This window comes from Pygocentrus nattereri, chromosome 29 (assembly GCF_015220715.1).
Source record: "Pygocentrus nattereri isolate fPygNat1 chromosome 29, fPygNat1.pri, whole genome shotgun sequence".
NCBI classification, from domain to species: domain Eukaryota; kingdom Metazoa; phylum Chordata; class Actinopteri; order Characiformes; family Serrasalmidae; genus Pygocentrus; species Pygocentrus nattereri.
This window is the reverse complement of record NC_051239.1, coordinates 14688118-14715254: the sequence shown is the minus strand read 5'-3', so window position 1 is coordinate 14715254 and position 27137 is coordinate 14688118. Positions and strand designations below refer to the sequence as shown.

General features: G+C 41.4%; 1 protein-coding gene across 1 annotated transcript; it reads left to right on the top strand.

Moving 5' to 3' along the window:
* Nucleotides 1-12203: 12203 nt before the first annotated feature.
* hes2.1 (hes family bHLH transcription factor 2, tandem duplicate 1) lies at nt 12204-13221 on the top strand. Its single transcript, XM_017705688.1, has 4 exons — nt 12204-12293; nt 12389-12484; nt 12703-12790; nt 12899-13221. Exons 1-4 carry the CDS (start codon nt 12204-12206, stop codon nt 13219-13221), a joined length of 597 nt encoding a protein of 198 aa, XP_017561177.1.
* The last annotated feature ends 13916 nt before the right edge of the window (nt 13222-27137 follow it).

The window sequence follows — 27137 nt, the reverse complement described above, 5'->3', positions numbered from 1 at the left end:
CACGCTTCTTTATGTTAGAAGCCAAAGTACATCATTAATAAACCACATTAAACATCCACATTGTATTTAAAAAGTGGTGTGAAAAAGTTTACGCACCTGGTCATGCAAATGCTTTTGTTGATTTTCTGAGAATGAGTTAACCCGTTGACCTACAACTTAAACGATTTGAAATATGGATTTTCTGCACATTTTAGTGCGCAGTTCCTATTTTTAAATTATTATTATTATTTATTTATTTGGCACTGGGCCATAACTTTTGAATAGGCCCTTATATAGGCTTTATATATTTGGCCCGTACGTTGTATTCAGCCAGCAAACAGCATTTTCACTTATTAAACAGTGTTTAGTTTCTGAGCAGAACCTGCTGTATTTATATTTGTGCCACACTGTTAACATTCGTTACAGCTACCTTTCTTTGCATTCTGTGTAAAGCATTAACCCTTGAAGCATTCAGATCCCTCTCTTTCAATGAAGGCCTTTGTTCTCATGCTATCTGCTGCAATTCGGGTGTTGTCTTTTATTGTTCATGCTGTTGTTCAGGCTCAGCATCTGCATTTTCACTACTGGACATAGTGTTTCTTCCTCTGGGGAGACCAATTAGAAATACCTGAAACGGTCAAAAACATGCCATAGAAGATGATGGAAACCTTGACAGTCCATAATACGAACTGAATGCACACTCAAAAACAAAGGCGCTGAAAAGAGTTCTTTGGCTGATGAATCCTCTTTTAAGTCTATAAGGAATCTTTCGATTCACAGCTGTTTAAAGAATGATTTTTGTACAGTTTGTATTTGTGTGCAAATATGAACTGATTTGAAGTCTCGAAAACGTCCACATAATGTCAGGGTTTGGTACCAACTAAGGGCTTTTTCTAGAACCATCACTCCAAACTAAGAAACTGTTTAAGACCCTTTTTTTTGAAGAGTTTAGTGCAGTGTAGTGCTTTTAGACCACCAATCATCTTCCAACATCTAGATGAAAGTATGTCAGCTGCTATAACAGCCTATAAATATGCATGGCTTTCTTCGTTATTTGCTAAACCTGCATTTATTAAAGCAACAGGCTCAGGCACAAAGCCTAAAGCACACCTTTTCTTATCCGTACATAAACAAGCGTATAGTGGCTAAAAGGTCAGCATACATTTCCACGGGCCAAAAAATCAGCATGTCACATACACCCAAGAGAGAATTTGAGGCCTGAAACATTATTTTATAGGCCAGCACTGCTAGGTTGCTCATGTGATACCTTCTCAAAACCACAGGTGATTCCTTAAAGGCAAATTTCACTGATTTTTCTAAATGTCTGTGTAATTCAGTGGTTAAGATGTAATCAAAGGGGTTCAAATTGCTTTGCTGTGAATCAGTTTATTGTACTCAGATTTCCTTTACAGTGGTGGTGATAGGAACCAGGGATCACGATTTCTGCAATACAAATATAGCCGCTTCATTTGCTATCCAAAATCACCAGTGAACACACACGTCTTCTTAGTGTGTACATGTAACGTTGATGATGGTAAAATAGTGGTCAATCGGAAATTTTACCTCACAGCATCCTATAAGTGCCTCTTCACCAGTAATCTATGCTAAAATACTGTATATTTTCGTCCAAAAGCCGTTGTAAACCAATGTCTCAGGCATCAGGCGGAGGAAACGTTCTGTGAGGGAGCTTTTAGAAGTGCTAAACGTTTCAGACGTCTGGTTCCCATCACCACCACTCTGAACAATTCCGACTCTGTAAAGTTCTTAAGAATGAAGCACTTCGCACCAAACCACTCTGGATGACTTTGTTTACATCTTAGCCATTTAATCAGGCAGAAAATAGGTGGAATTATATGAGACACATCTGTATGTCCAGTTATGGACAGTGAGCTGGAACACAGAACAATAGGATACAACATGTGTTGAAACAATAGTGTGTTGCTAATTAACACAGTATTTCTGAAGATGTACTACTCTAAACCTCAACTCCTCACTGTCATAATCGTTTGATAATAACTCAAAATAGTTACTTAAGCCTTACAGTGAATAGTTGCGTTAGTGTACGCCTAGATTTTTAAGGGCTTATGCTATCCATTTCATTCTTTGCCTATGTTCTGCATTTAGTTCATGAGTTGCATGAACTGTAACTGTAGGTATTCTAACACAATAGCACAATTAAAATGTTTTGGAGACAAAATGAGTCTAATGAAGTGCAAAAATTCCTACATGTAGGCTACATTATTCAACACTATCATCTCTAAACCATCACTTTCTCCCAGGACTGAATGTCCTCTCCCCACATACCTACCAGAATTCTTGGCTGGGCAGGGCTGGGCTGGGCTGGGGTGGGCAGGCCTGGGCTCAGCTGGGCTAGGTTGGGCTGGGCTCGGCTGGGTGGGAACCCTTGTAGCTGAAGTTTCTCACACAACTGGCTCATTTCTTAAGACAACGAATCTCCTTGTGTAATAATTTAGCAAACAATTCATTGACAGTTAACAGTGAAACATTATCATTGTGTCCCATGAGGTTATAATGAGCCTGAGCCAACAACAAACCAATTAGGGCACTAATAAAGATCAGTGAACAGGGGTGATGGGTTTTGGTAACAATGGGCCTCATTCTCCAACCATTCTCTCAAGAAATTTCTTCTTAAACCCCACTTACACTGTCTTCTTGAAGATTCTGACACTCACCAATCTTGTTTCTTTACGTTTTGCTCTTATGTAAAAACAGAATCTGCGCACTCAGGAGCACAGATGTGTGAACCTTTCTGAGCTTTAAGAACACGTCGTGAATTTGACGTAGACCTTTACTTCGGACCTTTCCCAAAAAACGAATTCAGGAAGATATTGGGAATGAGGCCCAATGTTCACAGTGCTTTAAAAAGTGCATATAAGTCTATAAGCCATCAACATGATTTACATCAACCTTTAAATATAAGATCGTAGACTTCAACTACACTTTAAAAAAAGACAGTCATTTAAAAGGGCTTTAGTAAACGGAGTGGTTCTATGTAGAACCATGAGTTCTACATAGAACCATTTTAAGCTTAAATGGTTCTTTACATGATGGAATGGTTCTTCAGACTGATGGAGGATGTCAAGTTTGTAACAATAGCAGAACCCCTTTTTGTGCTGTATAGAACCAAACAGGTTCTGTATGGGGCCATACACATCACATTCTCCATCCATCTGAAGAACCATTTCACCATGCAAATGCTTCTAGAACTCACGGTCACTGAAGAACCCTTGAAGAACCGTCTTTTTAAGAGCGTGACAGTAAGTAAGTGTAAAGTGAACCTGCTGGGTGTGACGGGACTCACCGAGCACGAGCTCCTCTGTCCTTCTCCACCTTCCTGCAGTCCTCGCGCGGTCTGATAGGGGCCGCGTGGCACGGAGGGCAGGCGCGTGCGCTCGTATTGAGCGCCTTTTCGCTCGAGAGCGAATGAGGAGAGAGCACGCGCTTTGTGGGCGGGGAACATCTCCGCCCTCTCTAAACCAGCTCCATCAGAACCTGTGGGCTCCGCGTCTGATATGGTGTCATTAGAACACGCCACGGCAGCAGCGCGCAGCACGGCGACGTCTAACTGTAAGACGGTACGACGTTACCGAGGAACAGAAGCGGAGAGGATCATCGTCGATTTCCACTTTGCAGGAGAAGGCGAGACCTTCTGAACGTTCAGTGCAAGTTAACGTGAGGAGATTTTACTCCAAGCAGTTTCCCCGCAGCGTAAAGGGCAGCCGGTGTGTTCAAATGACGCACAAAAGCCCAGATCAATGAAAACTATGATGTCCCATCGTCCAATGTTTCTCTCTCACCCTAAAATGAGACTGGCCTATATTTCTCTTCCACACCTTTTAGTTGTGTCTTTTCCACGCGTGTGAAAAGCACGAGTTTGCTGTCTGCTCGTCTCTATAATTCATTCTAATTGAGAAGCCATCTGCTCTATTGTCCTCTCGGCTCGTGCCGTTCTCGTGCTCTCAATATCAGCGCGAGCGACCCTCAAGCCCCCCAGGGCCCCACCGACGAGTTTCAAAAAAAGCGCCCTTTGTGTCCGTCCTGCACGCGCTCTGGCGCGGACAGGGCTGCGTAACTAACCGTGGTGCGAGAGCGAATACGCGAGGCCAGCGAAGACAACTAACTCAGTACAACCAGCGCAACACAGCCCAACAGCTAAAGCTGAAACACGGCACAGCCACCGAGAGAAGCTGCGACTACAGCGGTCTGCTGAGTCCTCCTCTGCTCCTCTGCTCCTCTGCTGCTCCCCAGCTGCACGTATTGGTGAAGGTTCCAGCATTGCCCCACGTCACCGAGCGCGCAGCAAGAGGTGTTTGTGCGTAAAGTTACCTCGCCAGATGTTCACTCCATTTGGCTTGGTGTTTGGCGTGGCTTTTCTCTGCTTAATTAAAGGCAAATTTCCTTCACACCGTGTGATGCAACGCAGGAAAGCCTGCACTATTCGGAGACCCGCAGACAAAGGGCTTGGCTATCGGACGCGATTGAAAGCTTGATCCTCTCTCGGGCTTCGTTTGGGTCGCGCGACAAATCACCAAGACAGAAAAACAACAATAGCGCAGCTTAAGGCCTTTGGGATTGCATGGAATGACTGGTTGGAGGCGAAATTCTGAGTAATATTATTCTTAGTTTTATTATTAAAACAATTCATGAGTTCCAAAGCCTACACTGTTGTTAAGGTTCTGTCCTGGTGCAGGTTTCGTTCTTCAAGCTAGACACAATGTAAGTGTTCCCTCAGAGGTACAGCTGTGGTTCTAAGGTCCAATTGTGCACCTTAAATAAGGTTTTCTGAGGTGAAAGGGACGTATTTGCGCCTTTTCATAACCTCATGTTTTGAAACAGGGCAACAGAATAACAAGCCAGGGTGTGCGGAGTCAATACAACCCAGGGTTCTATATAGAACAATGTCATGCTTAAATGGTTCTACGCTTGGTGAAATGGCTCTATAGATTGATGTGAGATGTGTCGTGTAAGGCAAAGAGGGTTTTGCTGTCGGGAGCTTGACATCATCACACTAGAAGAACCCTTCTATAGAGGTTCTATAGAACCTCACACAACACATTCTCTATCAAGCTGAAGAACCATTTCACCATGTTAACAACCATCTACGCTTGAAATGGTTCAGTATAGAACTTATGGTTCTAAATAGAACCATTGCATTTACTAAAGGGCCCTTGAAGAACCTTCTTTTAAAGTGTATAGACAATTCTAACGATGCAGGGAAAATGAAAGTAAGAAATGCATTAAATGAGTCAGATTCTCAATTCAGCGTCATTTGTTAAGAATTTGACATCTTTAGCTCAGGGGATTTTCTGTAAAAATGTAAAACAGAGACATTTATTGGCGTCACTGCTTTTAATGACTTATTAAACTTGTGATTTTACAGGAACCCCCCCCCCACACACACACCCCACCCCCCGCCCCACACACAGGAGGGAAAAGGACGCCATGTCCCTCCATCACACCACATCACCTCTTTAAACTGTAACAGATGCTCAGCGAACAGTGTTAGTAGTTTGGGCTTGGGAAGCTCTCGAGCAAGTTTAGAGGGCTCATGTTATTGGAAAACTGGTAAACAGCTTCCCAAGCTTCCCAGTGCATATCAGTCCGTCTCCTTTCCCAGTGATTTGTTTAAAATGCTCTAATATTCTGGACATCTGTGCCTCCAGTTAAATGAATGCTGATAAAGTTATTCACAGTACCTGTACAAAAGTCCACTCTTCGTTTACCTCAGCCTAAACAGCCATTAAGTACGAGTAATTCGTTATTTTTATGCTTTATGATCAGATATAAGATAATCTACGTGCGCAAGGATGGAGAAACACAAATCAAAACAACTGACAAAAAGGCTTTCAAAACTGGAGTTTAAAAAATGATTAAAAAGGATGTGGAGAAAATGGGACTCCTAACAACCGTGAAAGACCTGGTAGACCACCAAAGACAGGGCTGGATTTAATGATTCTGAGGCTTCAGGCAGAAGACAGGAATGGGCCCCCTCCTAAATGACATTTTAAAAGTCTCCACTGTGAAAAGTCACACCTTGGCAAGAGAAATCATGTAATATCTAACTGTTATATGTAATTGTAAGAGGATCTATATCTAATTTCTGGCATTTCTGCTTCAGTAAAAGTGAAATGATCTCACACTGACAGATCTGCATGCAACCAGCAGAAGTATCTGCTAGTACAGTGAGATCATTTGAGTAAGGTAAGGTGAGGTGATAAAGTAGCAGGAAAGCAATGAGTAGAGAGATTCCCTTTTGCAGGAGGCTGTGTGGAATGAAGTCCCATTCCACTCTGAGAAAAGTAATTAGTCACTTGAACACATGAGTCTTTTTGAGTTGTTACCCCCAACACTACGGCTGTCTCTACTAACTTTAGCACTAGCATTGCGCATGATGTGCTGAGCCTGTGCGGCTTTCTGTTCTGACTGAAAAAATGAGGCTAGCCTCGGGAGAGCACCAACAAACATTTGCTTTCCTCCCACGTTTTGTGTTTCTTTGCTGCACTTGTATAACTTTATTAGAAGAACCCCCCCCCCAAAAAATATCAGTTAATATCACTTAATTGCCTGGGTCATACCAGCCTGTCTTTACGTAGCTGCGTCATCACGTAGCGAGATAGAATAGTTCATTATAAATATGACTGTTGAAAAGAGTCACTACAATGGCAAATAACAGCTATTTTTAAAATGTATGTATATGTATAGAAGGGCGGGCGGTGGAATCGCGCAGCCGGTGAATCAAACCCAGGTCTTTCTTGCTGTGAGGCACCAGCGCTACCCAAGAAGGACCTTTGTTCGATTCCCTGGCTGGGCGACCAGGGTCCTTTCTGTGTGGAGTTTGCATGTTCTCCCTGTGTCTGCGTGGGTTTCCTTCCACAGTCCAAAGACATACAGTTAGGCCAATTGACCATTATGCCCTTAAAATCCGAGGCTTATTACATATTAAGGCTTATTATTTAGTACAGGGGTGAGCAAACCAAAGGTTAAGAAGTGGCATTTTGTCCTTTCAACAAAAATCAACCCACCTTGGAAACCACAACATTTCATGTCCAGTTTGCCATCTTGACTGTAAATATGTCTCAGTAAGTGCTATTGTGCTTAACAAAAAATTAGACTTACTTTTCTCTGCTTTAAGCTTTAGCTGAGCTAAACCCACTTTTCACGCATCTCCAGCAGGAAACTTTTGTAAGCAAAGTAATTCAGAGGCGTCTAGAGAAACTTACAAGTCAGAATTGTTCACAGTTGGTGGTGATGGAAACCAGATCTCTAAAGAGGTAACGCCTCTAAAATCTGCCTCATTGAAAGTGATTCCATTAAATATAGATGAAGTTGCTGCCCAAAACTTCGTTTAACATCAGCTTTGAGCAAAGCTTTTGGCCTAAACATCGTTTTCTCGTAATCCACTCATGGTGGAGGCACACAGGAAGGGTAAAACTATCCCCAAAAGAAAGGTTATTTTTTCTAGATGTACCACTATTTTAACAGCATTACATACACACTTAACAAGATTCTTCCAGGGTTCTACAGTAAAGGGAATGGTTCTATTTAGAACAATGAGTACTATATAGAACCATTTCATGTTCAAATGGTTCTCTGCACGGTGAAACAGTTCTTCAGAGAACCATTGTCTTTACTAAAGAATCTGTGAAGAACCTTCTTCTTTTAAGAGAGTAAAAGAATTGTTTTTGGTGCTCATTAGAACCATTTTCAGAAAGGTTCTGTATAGAACCACATGCAACACACTTTCCATTTCTGAACAGGTTCTTTGAGGTGAAACGGGTCTGCAGATTGATGGATAATGGGGTTCTGGTGTCATGACAGTGCCAAGCTTGTAACAATAAGAGAACCCTTTTTAGTGCTGTAACAGAACCATTTTTCAAAAAGGTTCATGTACAGAACCATGCACATTATCCATCAACCTGCAGAACCATTTCACCAGGCAGAGCTCATGGCTCTATAAGGAGCCGTTCACATGAAGAACCATGTTTGTTAAGAGTGAAGACTATAAAACTGGTTTTTGGGTAGGAAATAAAATGGCTTTGTTTGTGTTGTAGGCAGTGTGACTCCTGGTTCCCATCACCGCCACTGTAAAGACATCTGAGCCAGTATGTTTCTCTACAGTGAGCCGCTTCACATCAAACCACTCTGAATGACTTTGTTTACATCTTATCAACTTAACGACGCAGAAATTGGCCCATGTTCTCATGTAAAGTGATGTTCCTTCATTCACGCTTGCAAGCTTCGCCTGGCTTTTTGTTCATGAATGCCTTTATAGTGCAGAGCGTTTGACATACGTGTCTTATTTATGTATTATTTAACGCACCATCCACTACGGCCTGATATCCCGTCTGAATGGACGCTGCATTGATAAAGAAAAGCTGAAAGGCCGAGCAAGCTCTAGCTGGGGGGTGGTGTCAAATTTCTCCATGTCCAGAAGACGATAACATGCAGCTACCCAAGCCAAAACGCGCGCAAAGTACGTGCCATAAAGCTGCGGTTGCTGGTTCAATAAATAATTGAAACTAACTGAAACGTGCGCCCAGTGAAAGATCAAGCGTCTTCAAGGAAATCTGAGTTGCATTTCGAGTGCACAGTAAACTGATTGTGACCAAAAAGGGGTTTGAACGGCAGGACTGCTCTGTTTCATTATTATGAGCGGAGCTGCTGTAATTCAACCTGCTTCAGCCTGATTCAGGTTCTGTCCTCGACAGAAACAACACAGCCTTGTTAAAGCGTGCACAGATGGGACACCCACGCCATAAATATGCACAAAGATGGTCCCAACCGAAATTATCCGGTCCAGCCCCCCCCCCCCCCCTTGAGTGGAACAAGGAGATGCTGCTGTCTAATGACTCCCCTGGTTAAAGGCATGACGCGTGCTCAGCGAGCACCGTCCACCTGAGGCTGCCCTAATACACACCTCCAACAACGCAAACGCTGGTTATGGATAAAACACGTATTAATGTATTAACATTCATATAAAACATGATTGCATTGCAAGCATGATCATATAAAATAGGCTGAGTGTGAGTCTAATAAGGGTCAGTGGCAGTTTCACATGCAATACAAATGAAGCCACATCCGCTGTAAACTAGAAGTTGACTTGCAAAGAGCTACTTCACAGGTTCAGGCTTAAATAACTGCATATGTGAGTTGCTTCTAATGTTCAGTGATCCACACTTCTTCAGCCAGCAAAGTTAAGCCAAACAGTCCAGTCATCTTAAATAGACTTAACTTTAATCAGCCTAGTTGGGTTCATCTCTCAATTCATTGCCACATAACGACAATAAAGTTGTTCACACATATCAATCAACGCAAAACACCACTATAATAACAAAATATGTAAAACCCAAACGTTAGATTGTTAGTAAAACATCACTACGCGAAGAGAACCGATGAATTTTTTTGGGAAAAAAAAGAGCTAATGGATTGAAACCAACAATACTGCTAAGAATGCTTGGAAGCTGTCGGAGCAAAATACTCTTTAGTCTGTAGAACGTATCCAGATGAACTGATCTTAGCCAGAGTTCTCCAACTAACTAATGCATTATGCGAGAAATAGTGTATTTTACTTGATAGACGTAAACCAAAAACAAAGATAAGTCACAGCTGCTCTTCATAAAAGTACCACTAGATAAACAAAGGGTGACGTAGACACAGGCGTGATTAAAAAAAATAGCTTTACAAAATTGTGATTATGAAAAAGTAGCCATCTAGACAAGCCAAGGCTCCGTGCGTAACCGCCCCTCCCCAACAATGGCTAATACGGCTTGGACGCTATTTTTGAAAAAATAGTACGCTATGAAAATGCTGGTGGGATGGATGTTGGTGGGACGGTCCGGACGCAGAAGAGGTTCCAAAAGAGTTTGGCGGGACAGATTTGTGGGGGTGGTGGTCTTGGTAACGGTGGCGCGCTTTGGTCAGGGTCACAGGCTTCCATCTGTTACGCATTCATGGCTCGTGCCGAGCGCGTGAGACCTGCGTCCATCAGACAAAAAAAAAGAAAATTACGAGGACTCCACGGCGAACCGCTTCATACGTGCCTTCAATGATTCTCCTCTGTTCCTACGCGCTTCAGAACTGAACAGAAGGAACGGAGCCAAGTGGAGGCGCGCCAAAAGCGCACAGACGCACAGGCAGAGCTCCTCAAACTCTAGTTATTATTCGTTTGCTTTGCATACATTGAGTACTGTGTTATGTTTTGGACCCTTCCCAGACCCCAACCCACCCCGCCAGCTCAGCCTAGCCCCCCCCTCCCCCCACAGTGTTCATAAGGAGCTGAACGTCATTACACAGCCTCGTTTGCATCATTGTTTTATTCAAAGTTTACGCATGTGTTAAGCCTTCTAGCGTGGCTTGGGTAGCTGCATGTTATCGTCTTCTGGACATGGAGAAATTTGACACCACCCCCCAGCTAGATCTTGCTCGGCCTTTCAGCTTTTCTTTATCAATGCAGCGTCCATTCAGACGGGATATCAGGCCGTAGTGGATGGTGCGTTAAATAATACATAAATAAGACACGTATGTCAAACGCTCTGCACTATAAAGGCATTCTTTTACTTTGTTTCCCTTTGAAATTACGTTTTTAATGTAAGATCTAGCTGTTCTAAGCATCTGCTCAAAGTGGAACAAACAAGAGCGTCTTAAAGGCTCATAGAACCTGAATCCACCCAGCTGTCACCAAACCCAAAACTAGGAAAACAAACCAAGGAAAAGTGAGAAAAACAACAGAATTGATTAATTTAACACAATTATAAGAACAGCCACTTTAAGCGCGGATTCAGACTGTAATTAGACGTTCTGATGGGTCTGGAAACAGACGCTTTCCAGCGGTGGTGATGATGTCTTCAGTGCAAATACAGACATTTTATTGTATTATTCTATTTCCTTTACCATCCAACACCACCAGCGACCCTGCACGCGTCCTCTGAGTCTAAAGTTGTTTCTGCAAGCGTTCTTTTGTAAAGAAAATGGTTCTGTATAGAACCATGAACACCCAAAGAACTTCACGGTTCTTCGCCCCGTGAAAGGGCTCCTCAGATTGATGGAGAACGTGCTGCAGATCGTTCTATCTAGAACGTTTTTCAAAAAGGGTTGTGTTTTTCGGTCCTATATACACTTTGAAAAAGGTGGTTCTGCGTGGAACCTTTCTTGTGAAGTAAAAATTCCATATAGCACCCAAAGTTATATTCGTCTTTTGCTTATCGTAACAGTAGAAGAACCTTTTTTTCGCTTCTATGAAGAACTGTCGAGCACATTCTCTACTAATTTGAGGAACTATTTCATGATGCAAAGAACCCTTTGATCATGGAGGAGGTTCGTTAAGGGTAGAAAGTTCTAGAAACATTTTCTTTGCTAAAAAATACTGAAGAAGCCTCTTGTTTAAGAGTGTAGAACCTTTTTTAATTAAGGCTCTATGGTGCTGTTTTGCCTCGCCAATGGCCCCCGTGCACCTCTCCGCCCTGAACAGATAATACACAGTGGTTTTAAATCAATATCTAATCCTAAAACTAGGTTTAGCTTTGAGTAGCATTAAACCGTTCATGACGTCTGGTTCAATTGTTTTTACTCTTTAATTTATTTTTAGCTGTAGTTTTATCGTGTTATTGCTTTTATTTGTTGCATTTTTATCATTTGTTTATTTAATTTTCTAGGTTACATTTTATAATCTAAATGTAGATCATTATTATTAATATTATTATTGTTATTGTTATTATTATTATTATTATTATTATTATTATTATTATTATTATTATTATTATGTGCGAAATAAATAGTTTCAAATATTCAGATATAAAAATAAAGAAACTCTGTTTTGCCTTTTAAAGTTGACTTCTTGTGCACCACAAGCCTTAAAACAAGCCCCTCGGACGCGGCGCGTGCCAGCAGTCCTGAATAAACTCAAACATCAGTCAACAGATGGTCGTTCGCTGCGGTGGGAATAGCCACGGTGGGTTTTATCACTGGTGGTCGGACTGCATGTATGAACTACTGTTCAAGCCTTGCGCTGGAGGAGGAGGAGGAGGAGGAGGAAGGGGGGGTGCAGGTAGCCAATCCTCGCTCTGGGGTTGGTTTGAACGCGGGTGGGGGAGGCAAAGCAACGCTCCTCTCCACGCCTGAGACCCTTATAAAAGACCCCGCGCGGACAGTCCGTCCACAAACCGCTCTGTGCATCTTCCAAGCGCACGTCCAGCAAAGGTCCAATCATGACTCCCAGCATTCTCAGCACCTCGCGCCCCTCATACAGCTGCCCAACGACGGTGGCCCAGAGAAAAGAGGCGAACGAACTGAGAAAGGTGAGGACCACCCCGATGCTCCATCCCTGGACCAGCGCACGAGTTCTCCTCGCAGCGCCGAGGCGGGTTCTGATCACTGTTGCTCTGTTTTGCAGACTCTCAAACCACTGATGGAGAAAAGGAGGCGCGCGCGCATCAACGACAGCCTCAACAAGCTGAAGGCGCTCATAGTCCCTCTCGTGGGCAAAGACGTAAGTAGACCCCTTATAGAAGGAGAAATACCTCTACGCTCTTCAAAAAGAAGGTTCTCTGAGCACCCATGGTTCCGTCTAGAGCCACTGTCTTTACCAAAGAACCTTAGAAGAACCATCTTTTAAAGAGCGTAGCCTACAGATTCCCAACATAGCAGGTGCTCGGATGCATGTAGTAAACGTCAATCTAACGTTTGGGATGGTTTCTCCATTTTCAGACCTCACGCTACTCGAAGCTCGAGAAAGCTGATGTTCTTGAAATGACCGTCAGGTTCCTCAGAGAACTTCCCTCCTCACCAGCAAAAGGTACATCCTCACCTTTAGTTGCATTTACTTCACTACGCGCCTCAGAACACCAGTGCATTCAGGCTAAACGTCGGCAAAACATCTAAACAGTCTCCCCTCCTTCCACAGACCAGCCAGACAGCTACAGAGAAGGCTATACAGCGTGTCTGCAGCGAGTCTCGGCGCTGCTCCCTCACACCGGCCTGGACCGGGAAGCAGGTCTCCGGGTGAATGAGTTCATGCAGCGGGCGATGCTCTCCGCCAGCCCGGCGTGCCAGCACTGCTGCGGCCGCAGCGCCTCTGTAGCCCCGCAGACCCAGCAGCGCCTCCGCAACCTCCAAGCTGCTAACGCCCCCCGCGTCCAGAGCACCTCCAGCCTCGCAACACCAGCGCCCAGCCGCCCTCAACCGGCAGCCCAGGCCCTCATTAACAACATGTGGAGACCTTGGTAGACCAGAGTAGCGCTGAGAGACTTGAATGAGCACGCGAGGCCCGTTAGAGGCGATGCTGAACAGAAATGAGCCGATGAGCACAGATCACGAAGCTGTACGGCGACTTAGTGCAGTCCTCTCCGGGGTTTCGAGGGAAATGGGTTGTAAACAGCACAACTGTAAACCCCAAGGGTTAAAATGTATTCGATGAGGTTTTGCACGATTGACTTTTGTATATTTGGTCTGTGCAAAGAAAGCGGTAAACACTGTGTGTTAAAGTTCAACTGCGAGGTGAATTGTGATGTGAAAGTCATTGTTGTGATTCGGGACAATAAATATTCACCGTGGAGATGTGGAAAACGGCTGAGCCTGGAGTTTTCTTTCCCCGAACCGCTCCCGCTCAAACAGCGGCGCAGTTAGCAGATACACGTGGCAAAGACTCAGAGAGAGACGAGGGCCGGCCGGTGCTGCGGCTCTGATACGGCGCTTTCATGATCCTATAATAACACGCAAAGAAAACGTGACGGAAAGACAAAAACACTGGGTGCTGTGACGTCACATCATCCATATAGACAGGCGGCTCAGTTTGCGCGGGAAAAGCCCCCCCCAACACACACACACACACACACACACACACACACACACACACACACACACACACACACACACTTTGGGGCTGCTTTTCTTGAAGCCCTCTATTCAAACACTCCACTGCATGCAGCTCACACAGGTTGATTCGTTTAAGCTGTGTAAGGTGCTGGGCTGACCTCTTCGTCCAAGAGACTACACTTGTAACTAAAGGTCCACGCCAGTGTTTTTGCTGTAAAGCCCCTGTCAGCATGATTTCAAATGCCTACTTTTAGTTTTACTGGTAATATGTCAATAAAACGCCTACCAGTACCCCGAGAGATACAGCCTGTGTAAATAGATGCAGCTTTAACGGTTGCGCTTCGGCCTTCCGCGGAGAAAAATAGTCCCCTGCACTCTGCTCTCTGAGTAAAAAGTGCTAAAAGGACTATTTCGTAATGAATCTGTCTTAATTACGCTTTTATTGCTTTCTAGTTTAATTAAAACTCATGTTATATGGGGTTTCCTTCTACACCATTCTACTGCAAGCACTCAAAAGGAGCTATGAGCTTGCAGGCAGTGTTAGCCTGCCTGCTTCATAACATGGCGGGCACTTGTTAGCCGAGGTTAGCTGGCTAGTTCATAAATAATCAGCTGGTTTTAAGGGTACTAGGAATTATCAAAAGTAATAATGTGATAATGTTCACAATAGGCAGAATGACTGAATCATTTTGCTTCACCTGCAGCAAAAATTCCTAGCAGATGCCGGCTAACAAACACATCTGAATGCCGCTAGTCAACTAGCGCATCACAAAACAGTGTCCTTTTCCAGTCTCTGTGAAACCCTAATGAACGAACAGCAGGGAATTCAGATTGACTTGTATTCACTTGAAAACAGGACAAAACGCAAAAATAATACATTTCCTAAGATAAAAGATACAATTATGTGCTATCATACACAGCAATTGTTGTTGTATTTTGTGCTGGCAGGCATTCACACTCTCTGATTACTCAGCCATGCTGGTCTAACATGTTCAGGATGCGGTTTGATGTTGTCAAGTAAGAAAAAAGCATGGGCAGCCTGAAAAAGATGTCACCTAGAAGGCAGCATATGTTATTCCAAAATGTTTATACCTTAACAGACCCTGGTTTTTTAACTTTATGCTGGTAACAAGCTGAATGGCCCATTTTGGTCTGAAGAACACAATGTCCATTATTTCCATAAAAAGAAAGGTTGACACATCACACTACAGTAAAAAATTGCACTGTGCATCAATCCTTTTCCTATGAGCATTGCCTTTGTGGAAGCAGCAGCAAATGGTGTTTCTTGACAACATTTTATTGAAGTGTATAGCCATGCTGATGCCCATAACAGCAGCATCGTGGTTTTTAATGCAGTGCTGTCTGAGGAATTAGAGTTTATGGGCATTTAGGTGTAGTTTTCAGCCTTTCCCTTTATATACAGAGATTTTTTCCTTTCCCTGTACCTTAAGATGATGTTTTGCACTGAAGAGGATGAACTACATAAAATCCCTGTCTCAGATATTTTGAAATGCCTTTATTGCTTTTATTGCCGACATTCATTTCAGAAGGATGAAGTTGATAAGGTAAACATTAAAGATCTTTTAACGTGTGTACATTTGTACTGTTCTGGGTTAAACACTAGTGAAAGTGGATTTACAAATCTCTGTGTTCTGTTTGCATTTCACTTACTGTCCCAAGCTTTTTGGAATTTAATTTTGTATATTGGTCTTTTGACATTGAAACAGTTTTGTATCTGTGACTGTAAAAAAAGCGAGGAAGAAAAACGAAGGAAGAGCATTTTTAACAGGAAATTTAGTTAGTATCCGTATTTGGTTAGCTAATGCCTTTTTCTAAAATCTGGACATTTTCATGTTCTTCATTTCCTTCTCTTTTTTGCAGGCTATATCAAGATAATCAAGCTGACCAGCTAGTAATAAATACAAAAATTTTAATGCAGGCTTTTATGTTAATAAAAAATTGTCAATGATTAAATAATGACAAAATGCTACAAAATAATTTTAGCCAATGCTCTCTCAGCATTTTACTGCAAATTGTCTGTGACCCCATAACCAAAAAAGGCCTTGTTTTGGTTCTCTCTCATTTGTTTTCTGGTTTTCTTCCTCTCTCTCTGTTTTTGGTTTTCTTTGTGTTTTAGTATTTTGTTCACTAGTGTTCTGTCTTTGTGGATCCCTTAACGTTACAGATATATCCAACCTTTTCTACTTTTTCAGACTGTTGTCCATTTTCAAATGACTCATGTAGGAAAAGTTTGCATTGCTAAGCAACATTTACGGCATTTGGCTGACGCTCTTATCCAGAGCGACTTACAGTTTGATCATTTTACACAGGTAGACCAAGGTGGTGTTAGGAGTCTTGCCCAAGGACCCTTATTGGTATAGTGTAGGGTGCTTACCCTGGTCGGGGATTGAACCCCAGTCTACAGTGCAGAAGGCAGAGGTGTTAACCACTACACTATCCAACCACCCAGACACAAATGATGTCAGACTCAGAAAAAATGTACCTTATATGTACTTGAAGCAACAAAAATGTTACTGCTCTCTGCAGAACACTGTCAGTTCTATAAACTATCTCATGATTGACACTGCCTAATCTCTAATCACTCCACGCCATTCATTGCTTTTATTCAGAAAACAGGGGCTGCACCACTAGAGGAGGGAGCACTGATTTAACCCCAAATTACTGCATATATAAACTTGGTTGTAATGTTTACAGTTTATATGTGTGAGGTTAGGCATTAGCCCTAACTAACTGGCCTAAAATGGACCAGGCCCACTAGGAATTCTGACTCTCCTGATTCCCTACTCAGGCACTAAAGAAGTTACAGAAAGCCAAAGGGGAATACAAAGGACAAAACACATAAGAGAAAAGCATAAAGAAGAAACCATGTACAAAAAATGGTACATTAATATCAGTGCTATGAGGTACTTTGGAAAACAAAGGGATGTATATTCAAAGAACACTGAAGTACCTGGCAAAAACATTCACTGAGTGAGTTTAAACACAACACACTGGAAAGCAGGATAAAAAGGGACCAAGCTAGGGGAACCAGGAGACAAGACTGAAGCTGGGGTACTTTGCAAGCACTAGTTTATGAAGGCTTCTCTTCAGTGAATACTCACATGCACTGAGCAGGTTGTAAGTCTTTAGTGTAGATAAAATCACTGTAACCACATTCTCAAATAACCAGTTGGACACTCTTAGTATAGATGTTTCATACACAAAGGTTCCTTTTTTATGAGTATATTAAAGACCTTTATGGCTTTATGGCTTTAATATCATGATTGGCAAAAACTCGGCACATAAGGACCAATTGTGAAACATGGTGGTGGCAGTTTCATAGTTTGCGGCTGTTTTGCTGCTGTTGGACTAGTACAGCTTGCTATCAGTTGCTTTGAATTCTGGATTGTATCAAGAAATTCTACAGGAGAATGCACCTTCATCCATCTGTTAACTGAACTTTAACAGAAGGTAGGTCCTGCGGAAAGACAGCAACCCTAAAAACACCAGTTGGTCTACAAAAAATGATTGAAGAAATTTTGCCTTTTTTTTGTTGGAGTGGCTGATTTGAAGTCCATAGCATAAACCAATAGAAATGTTGAGGCAATCTGTGCATGAAAGCACACCAACATCACAAAGCTGAAGCATTTCTTTAAGGAGAAGTGGACCTCCAAGAAGATTTATCCATGTGAATGTGCAGGACTGATCAACATTTACAGGAACTGTTTGGTAGAAGTCATTGCTGCTGAAAGGTTACTGAAAGCCAAGGTTCATATTCTTTTGCAACACTGAGAATTCTGAATTAATTTTTCAATAAATGAAAGAATAGCTATGCAATTGTTTGCAATATTTTCTTTCTTGAGTTCTCTTAATCTATTATTGTGTCTTAAATGAAGATCTGCTCACATCTTAGGTCATATTTATAAAGAAATTAAAAGAATTCTAAAAAGTTTACACACGTCCCAGCATCACATTATTTAGTATACATAATATATCGCAATATGAACAGTAATGTTACAAATGCTATGTTCATTCAGCCTTTAAAAATCTCTTCCAGTGCCAGTCCAGTGTTACATGTAGTTAACAATATCTGGTTTGGCTGGTGAATGCTAGCAACTTCACAACATTTGTAAGATGTGTCATAGGAGCTCTCACAAAGCATACATTGGCTCAGTCAACCTGCATGGGAGTAAATCCTGTAGAAGGCTGGTCCACCAAAAGGATGTTTGCTATCCTGGTCAACAGCAATAGCAGGCATGACTTATCTGTGAGATTACTACTAAAGATCAGACCTAAAATAAATGCATGACTCCATATTGTCACTGTCCAGAGAAAAACCTGTCTCCATTTTTGTCGATTTTTTTTCCTACATCATTTCAACACATCTGCTGTCCTTCATGTTGTGTGAAAATTTCATGATGATTGAACAAATACAAATGCTCCAAAACCACTTAAATAAAACCTCTTCACATTAACCTACATTAAAATGTAAGAGTGTTATTGCCCTCTCCTTTAAATTTACTATTTTGGACAGCGACAATATACATTGTCTTTGTTTTTAGAAAGAAAAAACATTCAATAGCTTGTCCCCAGTACTCCAACTCGTTCCCCACATATACTATGCACTCCCATCTCCTAGTGAACACTAGCGTCTGGCAACCCCCAACTTTGAGGGGGGGGGGGGGAGCAGCTGGTTATCCCAGTCAAGGCTTTTCTCTTTATTGACACTCCAGAAAAAAAAACCTTCAGACTACTTCCACAATCATTTATTTCCTTACACATTACATAAAACATTAAACTGATGCACTGACATAACATTTCTGAGGCAGCACTTGTTGCATTTGTGGCCATAGCGACACAACACAAACATTAATATAGAAATACATGAATAACATCATAATCACATTAAAATGATCATCAGTAAACAGTATTGAGAGCAGTTTTAATATTATATACCATTGTGTAGTACAGAAAATGCTTCTGTTTCCAGCAAAATAGTCATGCAATAAGACAAACAGGAGTAATAAAATATATAATAGGAAATTGCTTTGGTTTCTGTTGTTACCATCCACATGAAAACAACAAAATAACTCATTTGAGAAGCTTTAGTCTGGATTTCCACAGTGCAGAATCAGCTACCTCTAATACTCTAATTCTACTTCATTTGAGTGAAGCTTTTGACACAGTGTGTCACTCTGTCCTTCTCAGAGATGTGGGCATTGTTGGCATTTCATTTGTATCTAATGGAAAACATTTAATTGCTCTCTGCTTCTGTGGTTCCCCAAGGTTCTATCTTAGGCTCAATGCTCATTATCATTTACTTACTCTATATGGAGTCAATATTACCATGACGTTCTGCTGAGGAAACTGAGGTATACTTCAACATAAAGCCAATTCATAGTCCAACTTGAATGCCTTCATAGTCCACACTGAAGCTTGTTTACTGGAAATAAATACAAAGATGTGGTATACCCGAGCTCAACATTGATAAGAATGAACGTTTCTGTACTGGCTCAAAATCCTCACATAAATTTTACATTGTCAGCAAACATATTTCTACTTTTTCCAATTGTAATAATCTGTAAAATGTAGAACAGGACAGAAGTTGTTTTAAAGGGTTTTTGAGGTTTTAAATGATGTAAAATATGGATTTTGTTCATCTGGACTGAAATTTTGAATAAAAACAGCTAAATTGCTTGTTAGCACATGAAGACACTTTTGTAGATGGACTCCCAAGCTATTTTTTACAGCTTTTTTAATGCTCAAAAACAAGAATCTCAACAAAAATCTTTCTTATCCATTTGCTCAATCCTTCATTTATGCCGTCATTTTAGTCAAGGGGACAGTTTCATGTCTACCCTTATACATCTCAGCCCTAGATCTCTCCATAGGCTCCATGGAACTCATCTGAACTCAAATTCTTGCTCACACTCAAACCTAGAAAGTATACAGTACAAAATCCTTCTTCTCACATATAAAGCCATCAGTGATCTTGTTCTCTTGCAGTCTTGATCTATCTGATCATGCTTCCTCCTACATCCTTAAAAATAAATGGTTCTTCAAGTGTTCTTTAGCAAACATAATGGTTCTGTTGAGAAGCATAAAGACTCAAAGAACCATTAGTATGCCTAAATTGTTCCTGGTATGGTGAAATGGTTCTTTAGATTAAAGGAGAATGTGGTGTCTATGGTTCTATATAGAATCTATTTCAAAATGGTTCTATATAGCACCAAAAGGAGTTCTTCCATTGTTACAAGCTTGACAACCATAGCAGAACCCTTCTTGAAAAAGGTTTTATATAGGACACCATTCTCCGTCAATCTGAAGAACCATTTTACCATGCAAAGAAACATTTAAGCATCTAAAAGGTTCTTTGATTGTTTTTGGTTCTATATAGAACCATTGTCTTTACTAAAGAACCCCTGAAGAACATTTTAAACATCTTTACTAACTGGTTACTGAAAAGGGAAGCACAGATCTTTTCAGATTTACAGGCAAGTTTCCAGTGTAAAATGTTCTGAATGGCCTCTTTGTTGAATCTAAGCTCATTGTGACTATAAGATAGCAGACAACTCCCCTCCCCCCACTTCATCTGATACAGCGTGCCAGTTACAAACCCCCTTGACACAGGATTATGGTCCAGGGTGTCTGAGAATACAAGTGAGACAATGGCAAATAGGAGAATGGAAAGAAGTGTATTCACTTAATTAAGTCAAAGGGAAGAATGGACAAAGAGAGAAGAGCGTATACCGATTTCCCGATTTTGAGGTATAAAACAACACATGCTCTTATCTCCTTTTGAGCAGCATTTCAGCATTTTTATGGCATAATCTTGAAGATAATATGAAGTGAAACAGAGCTCAGAGACGTTAGAGTGATATTATGGTGATGTCCCCATGTGAAGGTAGCACAAAGTGGAAAGCAGTAAGGAGAAAGCGATGAAAACAAAAAAGGAGAAAAGAAAGTTGTTACTATTGATATAAAAGTCAGAAGTGGGTTTAAAGGGTCATGAAAAACGTGTTTGTGGTTATTTAGCTCAGTCAAATGCTGAGCTGAGCAAACGTAGTCTAAGATAACAAAAACACTTATAAAAAATAAGATTTTCAACAAACCCATATCACAACGTCCCTTTGCTAACATAACACCAATGAATCATCTTTGTAATGTATTTTGTGATTGGAGAATTCAGAAGAACAAGGAATCTGAGAGCAGCCTCTTCAAGTTCTCTGGGTTCTTAGATCTCCTCCTTTGTCTCTTCACTCATTTCCCTGGGGTTTAGGCCTGGGATGGCCATGTGAAAAGCTCTGTCCTGCTGGAAAATCCAGATACAATCAGATTTTCAATTAAAATTTCCCAGAAATTCATGGAGTCCATCCATAGGCAATGCCCTTTGCAGCTTCAATAGCATCCACTCTTCTGGGAAGCTTTCTACAAGATTTCGGAATTTGTCTGTGGGATTTTTTTGCCCATTCATCCAGAGCATTTGTGAGGTCAGACACTGATGTTGGATGAGAAGGCCTGGCTCACAATCTCTGTTCTAGCTCATCCTAAATGTGTTGTATAGGGTTGAGGTCAGGGCTCTGTGAGGGCCAGTCAAGTTCATCCACACCAAATCACCCAGCCATGCCTTTAAAAAGGACTGTAAAACTATATATTCTAAATGGACAATAGAGAATAGACAAGTGAGGTAGCAGTTAGAATGTACAATAACTAACTGCTACCTCACGTGTCTATTATCTATTGTCTGTTTAGAATATATAGTTTTACAGTCCTTTTTCTTAATATACTAATTCTCTTAAATCTGCACTTTATATATTTTAGCCTTATGTTTAATTGTTTTGTGTGTAGAAGTGCCATTGGATTTCTACTCAATTTTGTTGTACACTGTGCAATGACAATAAAGGCACCTTATCTTTTTTTATCTTTATGGACCTCGCTTTGTGCACTGTGTCTCAATCATTCCTGAACAGAAAAGGTTCTTCCCCCAAACTGTGCCCACAAAGTTGGAAGCGTACAATTGTGCAAAATGTCTCATTGAGCTGAATCATAAAGATTTCCCTTCACTAGAACTAAGCCAACTAAGCCATTTCTCTTCACTAGAACTAAGCCAAACCCTGAAAAACTACCCTATAGCATTATCCCTCCTCCACCAAACTTTACAGTTGGCACGGTGCAGTCATGCAGGTAACGCTCTGGCATCGGCAAAACCCAGACTTGTCCATGAGGTTACCAGATAGAGAAGTATGACTCACTCCACAGAATGTATTTCCACTGCTGCAGAGTCCCGTGGCAACATGCTTTACACCACTGACATTGCCACAACAGCTGGTTATATAATGTGCAGTGTGTATGGATGTATAAACAAAGCAGCAGTGCAGTATGCAGTGTGTATGGATGTATAATCAAAGCGGCCGTGCAGTATGCAGTGTGTATGGATGTATAAACAAAGCGGCAGTGCAGTATGCAGTGTGTATGGATGTATAATCAAAGCGGCAGTGCAGTATGCAGTGTGTATGGATGTATAAACAAAGCAGCAGTGCTATATGCATTGTGTATGGATGTATAAACAAAGCGGCAGTACGGTATGCAGTGTGTATGGATGTATAAACAAAGCAGCAGTGCAGTATGCAGTGTGTATGGATGTATAATCAAAGCGGCAGTGCAGTATGCAGTGTGTATAGATGTATAAACAAAGTGGCAGTGCTATATGCATTGTGTATGGATGTATAAACAAAGTGGCAGTGCTATATGCAGTGTGTATGGATGTATAAACAAAGCGGCAGTACGGTATGCAGTGTGTATGGATGTATAAACAAAGCGGCAGTGCAGTATGCAGTGTGTATGGATGTATAAACAAAGCGGCAGTTCAGTATGCAGTGTGTATGGATGTATAAACAAAGCGGCAGTACGGTATGCAGTGTGTATGGATGTATAAACAAAGCGGCAGTGCGGTATGCAGTGTGTATGGATGTATAAACAAAGCGGCAGTTCAGTATGCAGTGTGTATGGATGTATAATCAAAGCGGCAGTATGGTATGCAGTGTGTATGGATGTATAATCAAAGCGGCAGTATGGTATGCAGTGTGTATGGATGTATAATCAAAGCGGCAGTACGGTATGCAGTGTGTATGGATGTATAATCAAAGCGGCAGTACGGTATGCAGTGTGTATGGATGTATAAACAAAGCGGCAGTATGGTATGCAGTGTGTATGGATGTATAATCAAAGCGGCAATACGGTATGCAGTGTGTATGGATGTATAAACAAAGCGGCAGTACGGTATGCAGTGTGTATGGATGTATAATCAAAGTGGCAGTACGGTATGCAGTGTGTATGGATGTATAATCAAAGCGGCAGTACGGTATGCAGTGTGTATGGATGTATAAACAAAGCGGCAGTGCAGTATGCAGTGTGTATGGATGTATAATCAAAGCGGCAGTACGGTATGCAGTGTGTATGGATGTATAATCAAAGTGGCAGTACGGTATGCAGTGTGTATGGATGTATAATCAAAGTGGCAGTACGGTATGCAGTGTGTATGGATGTATAATCAAAGCGGCAGTACGGTATGCAGTGTGTATGGATGTATAATCAAAGCGGCAGTACGGTATGCAGTGTGTATGGATGTATAATCAAAGCGGCAGTACGGTATGCAGTATGTATGGATGTATAAACAAAGTGGCAGTGCAGTATGCAGTGTGTATGGATGTATAAACAAAGCGGCAGTACGGTATGCAGTGTGTATGGATGTCTAAACAAAGTGGCAGTGCTATATGCAGTGTGTATGGATGTATAATCAAAGCGGCAATACGGTATGCAGTGTGTATGGATGTATAATCAAAGCGGCAGTGCAGTATGCAGTGTGTATGGATGTATAATCAAAGCGGCAGTACGGTATGCAGTGTGTATGGATGTATAATCAAAGCGGCAGTGCAGTATGCAGTGTGTATGGATGTATAATCAAAGTGGCAGTACGGTATGCAGTGTGTATGGATGTATAATCAAAGCGGCAGTACGGTATGCAGTGTGTATGGATGTATAATCAAAGCGGCAGTACGGTATGCAGTGTGTATGGATGTATAAACAAAGCAGCAGTTCAGTATGCAGTGTGTATGGATCTATAAACAAAGTGGCAGTGCTATATGCAGTGTGTATGGATGTATAATCAAAGCGGCAGTACGGTATGCAGTGTGTATGGATGTATAATCAAAGCGGCAGTACGGTATGCAGTGTGTATGGATGTATAAACAAAGCAGCAGTTCAGTATGCAGTGTGTATGGATGTATAAACAAAGTGGCAGTGCAGTATGCAGTGTGTATGGATGTATAAATAAAGCAGCAGTGTGGTATGCATATGTATGGATGTATAAACAAAGTGGCAGTGCGGTATGCAGTGTGTATGGATCTATAAACAAAGCGGCAGTGCTACATGCAGTATGTATGGATATATAAACAAATTGTTAGGGTGTCTGTGTAATTTTCTTCTTTGTTTCCTAACAAATAACTTATACTTAATGTTTATTCAGGTAATTCAGACTTTTTCTCAGTACTGTATTTTTACGGTATGGATGAAGGATATTTGAAAACCCTTTCTTTCCTGCTCAAGTAAGCATAGCTACAGTTTGTAGCCCCCTCCCCCACCCCACTGGGCTCACAATAAAGCTGAAAGAAGCCAGAGCGGAGCAGTAAATTTCCAAAATTTACGCAAAAAACCTCACACACTAAACTTTAAAGATATTACCAGCTATACTGAAGTTACCAGGCTATATGAAATCAACCAAAAGGTGAAAGAAACATCTATGATAGACAAAAACTGCCTAAAATGAATTGGGAATTCAGTTTCGGTCAAATGAACTACGAGACAAAATTACCATTCCAAGTTTGGACAAAATGAACTAAAAGATGCTGGCATTAGGAGAACAAGTGGAACTTATTCTGGGTGAATAAATGGGTCAGTCTGTTGTTTTCAGAGCTGGATTTGCACAGAGGGCTCGCAGCTATGAACACATGTCCACTACTGGGTCATCAAGGCAAGTCAACAGGAAAGTCAGCAGTAAAGGTGTGAAAAAAGGTTTTATTTGGAGTGATGACAGAAAAGAACTACTTTTGGTTCCCCAAAGAACCTTTCAGTAGATGATTCTGTGCATCCATGTGAACCTTTATTTCTTAGTGTAGCCGATGAAGGTGCACTGTCAATGTTGTACCTTTGAAGAGGCATTTACACCGTTTGTACTATGATGAACAAAAATGTACATGCACTATAGTCTGTTTAAAAAGATGGTTCTTCAAGGGTTCTTTAGTAAAGGCACTGGTTTTATATAGGACCATGAACACTCAAATAACTATTTGGATCTTTACATGGTGAAATGGTTCTTCAGATTGATGGAGAATGTGTTGTATATGGTTCTGTACAGAACCATAAAAATGTTCTGCCATTGTGATGATATCAAGCTTGTGATAACAAAAGAACCCTTTTTGGTCCTATATAGAAGCATTTTTAAAAAAGATTCTTTATAGAACCATATAGGACACATTCTCCATCAATGAAGAACCATTTTGCCATGTGAACAACCAAATGAGTGTTCATGATTCTATCTAGAACCATTCTCTTTTTTCTGTAGAGATCTTTTTCAACAGTGAACCCTTTATCTGTCAGGTTAAGGACAGGAAACAATCGAGAGCATGTTTGAACATTATGGTGCTAAAAGGGTTCTTTGAAGTGATGCCATAGAAGAACCACATGTTTTCTTAAGGAACTTTTCAAAGGATTGTGCTTTAAAGATCCATTTTTGTATATGACACGTGTGAGTTTGAAGAACCTTTTAAAAGAACATTGATGAGACATTTGAGTCTGCTTTTCAAAGTATAAAGAACCTTTATATAATGCACTGGTTCTAGAGAGAATCCTCAACTGGGTACAGAACCTTTAGACTATACACCTTAAAAACTTGTTCCGGCACCTTTTAAAAGACTGTAGTTGTGTGAATGTGAAGATGCTTTCTAAGAACCTCCAAATAATGTGGAGGCTCTAAACCAATTAGTGTTCTTTTCTAGAACCGTACGTCCAAGTCAAGAGTGATTTATAAGCTTTATTTTTTGTGTGAGTGAAGGAAATGGAGAGAAGGGAGATGAATAGAGTCAATGTGGCAATCCTGCAGTTACAGACACTCACCTGCTGTTCGACTGTAATACCTGCACAGCTCCTCTTGCAGGGACCATTTATACTCTTTAAAATGGTTCTTCAAGGGTTCTTTAGTAAACAGAATGGTTTTATTTAGAACCATACATTCTACAAAGAACCATTTCATACTTAAATACTTTTGCATAGTGAAATGGGTCTTCAGATTGATGGAGAACGTGTTGCATACAATTCTTTACAGAACATTTTTGAAAATGGTATAATATAGTGCCAAAAGTGATTCTTCTATGGTTGCCATCTCAAGTCCTAGATTGAGCCTTATACAACACATTCTCCATCACTCAGAAGAACATTTGTTTGTATATGAAACGTGTTAGTTTGAGGAACTGTTTAAAAGTTCTAAGAACCTCCAAGTGCCAGCTGTTCTTGGCACAATGCTGTAGAAGAACTATTTTTGCTCTCCTGGAGAGCCCTTCAACGCATGATACCTAAATGAGATGTGTGAGTCTGAAGCATATTACAGTATAAAGAACCTGAAAGGTGGTTCTAGGGAGAATCCCTAAATTAGTATAGAATCTTTACATTATGCATTTAAAGGGTTCTTCATACTCACAAATCTCTTTGTAGGAAACCAAAAGGGTCCTCCTAATGTGACGGTATCAAGCTTGCAACAACAGAAGAACCAATAGCTTTTGGTGCTATATAGAACCATTTTCAGAACTTTCCACAACACATTCTCCATCGGTCTGAAGAACCAGCTCACCATGCAAGCACGAAATGGTTCCATACAGAGTTTATGGTTGTAAATAGAACCATTCTCTTTACTAAGAACCATTTTTTAAAGCGCACCTCATCATCTCCACGCTCAGAAAACCCTTCAACAAAAGCTGTCCCACTCGGCGCGCGCAGATGGGCGACCCCACGCTAATCAGCGCTTCAGAGGACAAAGAGGGGCCCAACCGAACGCCGTTCATGGGCACAAAAAAACAGTTCCTGATCTCACGGTTCCCGGTCAGAGGCCCCGTGGGGAGCCGCGGGGGCGCGTGCAGGGCGGATCGGTTACGAGCCTCTGCCCGCTGCGCTGCGGAGGCCAGTCTGTCGCCTCCACGCGGTGGTACTGCAAGCTTTTAAAACAAGAAAATCTCTAGAAATGTTTAGAGTTCGATCAAGAAATAAACAAACAAATAAAA

Coding starts and splice junctions, on each gene's coding strand:
- hes2.1 (XM_017705688.1), top strand. CDS start 12,204: ATGACTCCCAGCATTCTCAGCACCTCGCGCCCCTCATACAGCTGCCCA. Junction 12,485..12,702: donor TCCCTCTCGTGGGCAAAGAC/GTAAGTAGACCC, acceptor CTCCATTTTCAG/ACCTCACGCTACTCGAAGCT. Junction 12,791..12,898: donor TCCCTCCTCACCAGCAAAAG/GTACATCCTCAC, acceptor CTCCTTCCACAG/ACCAGCCAGACAGCTACAGA.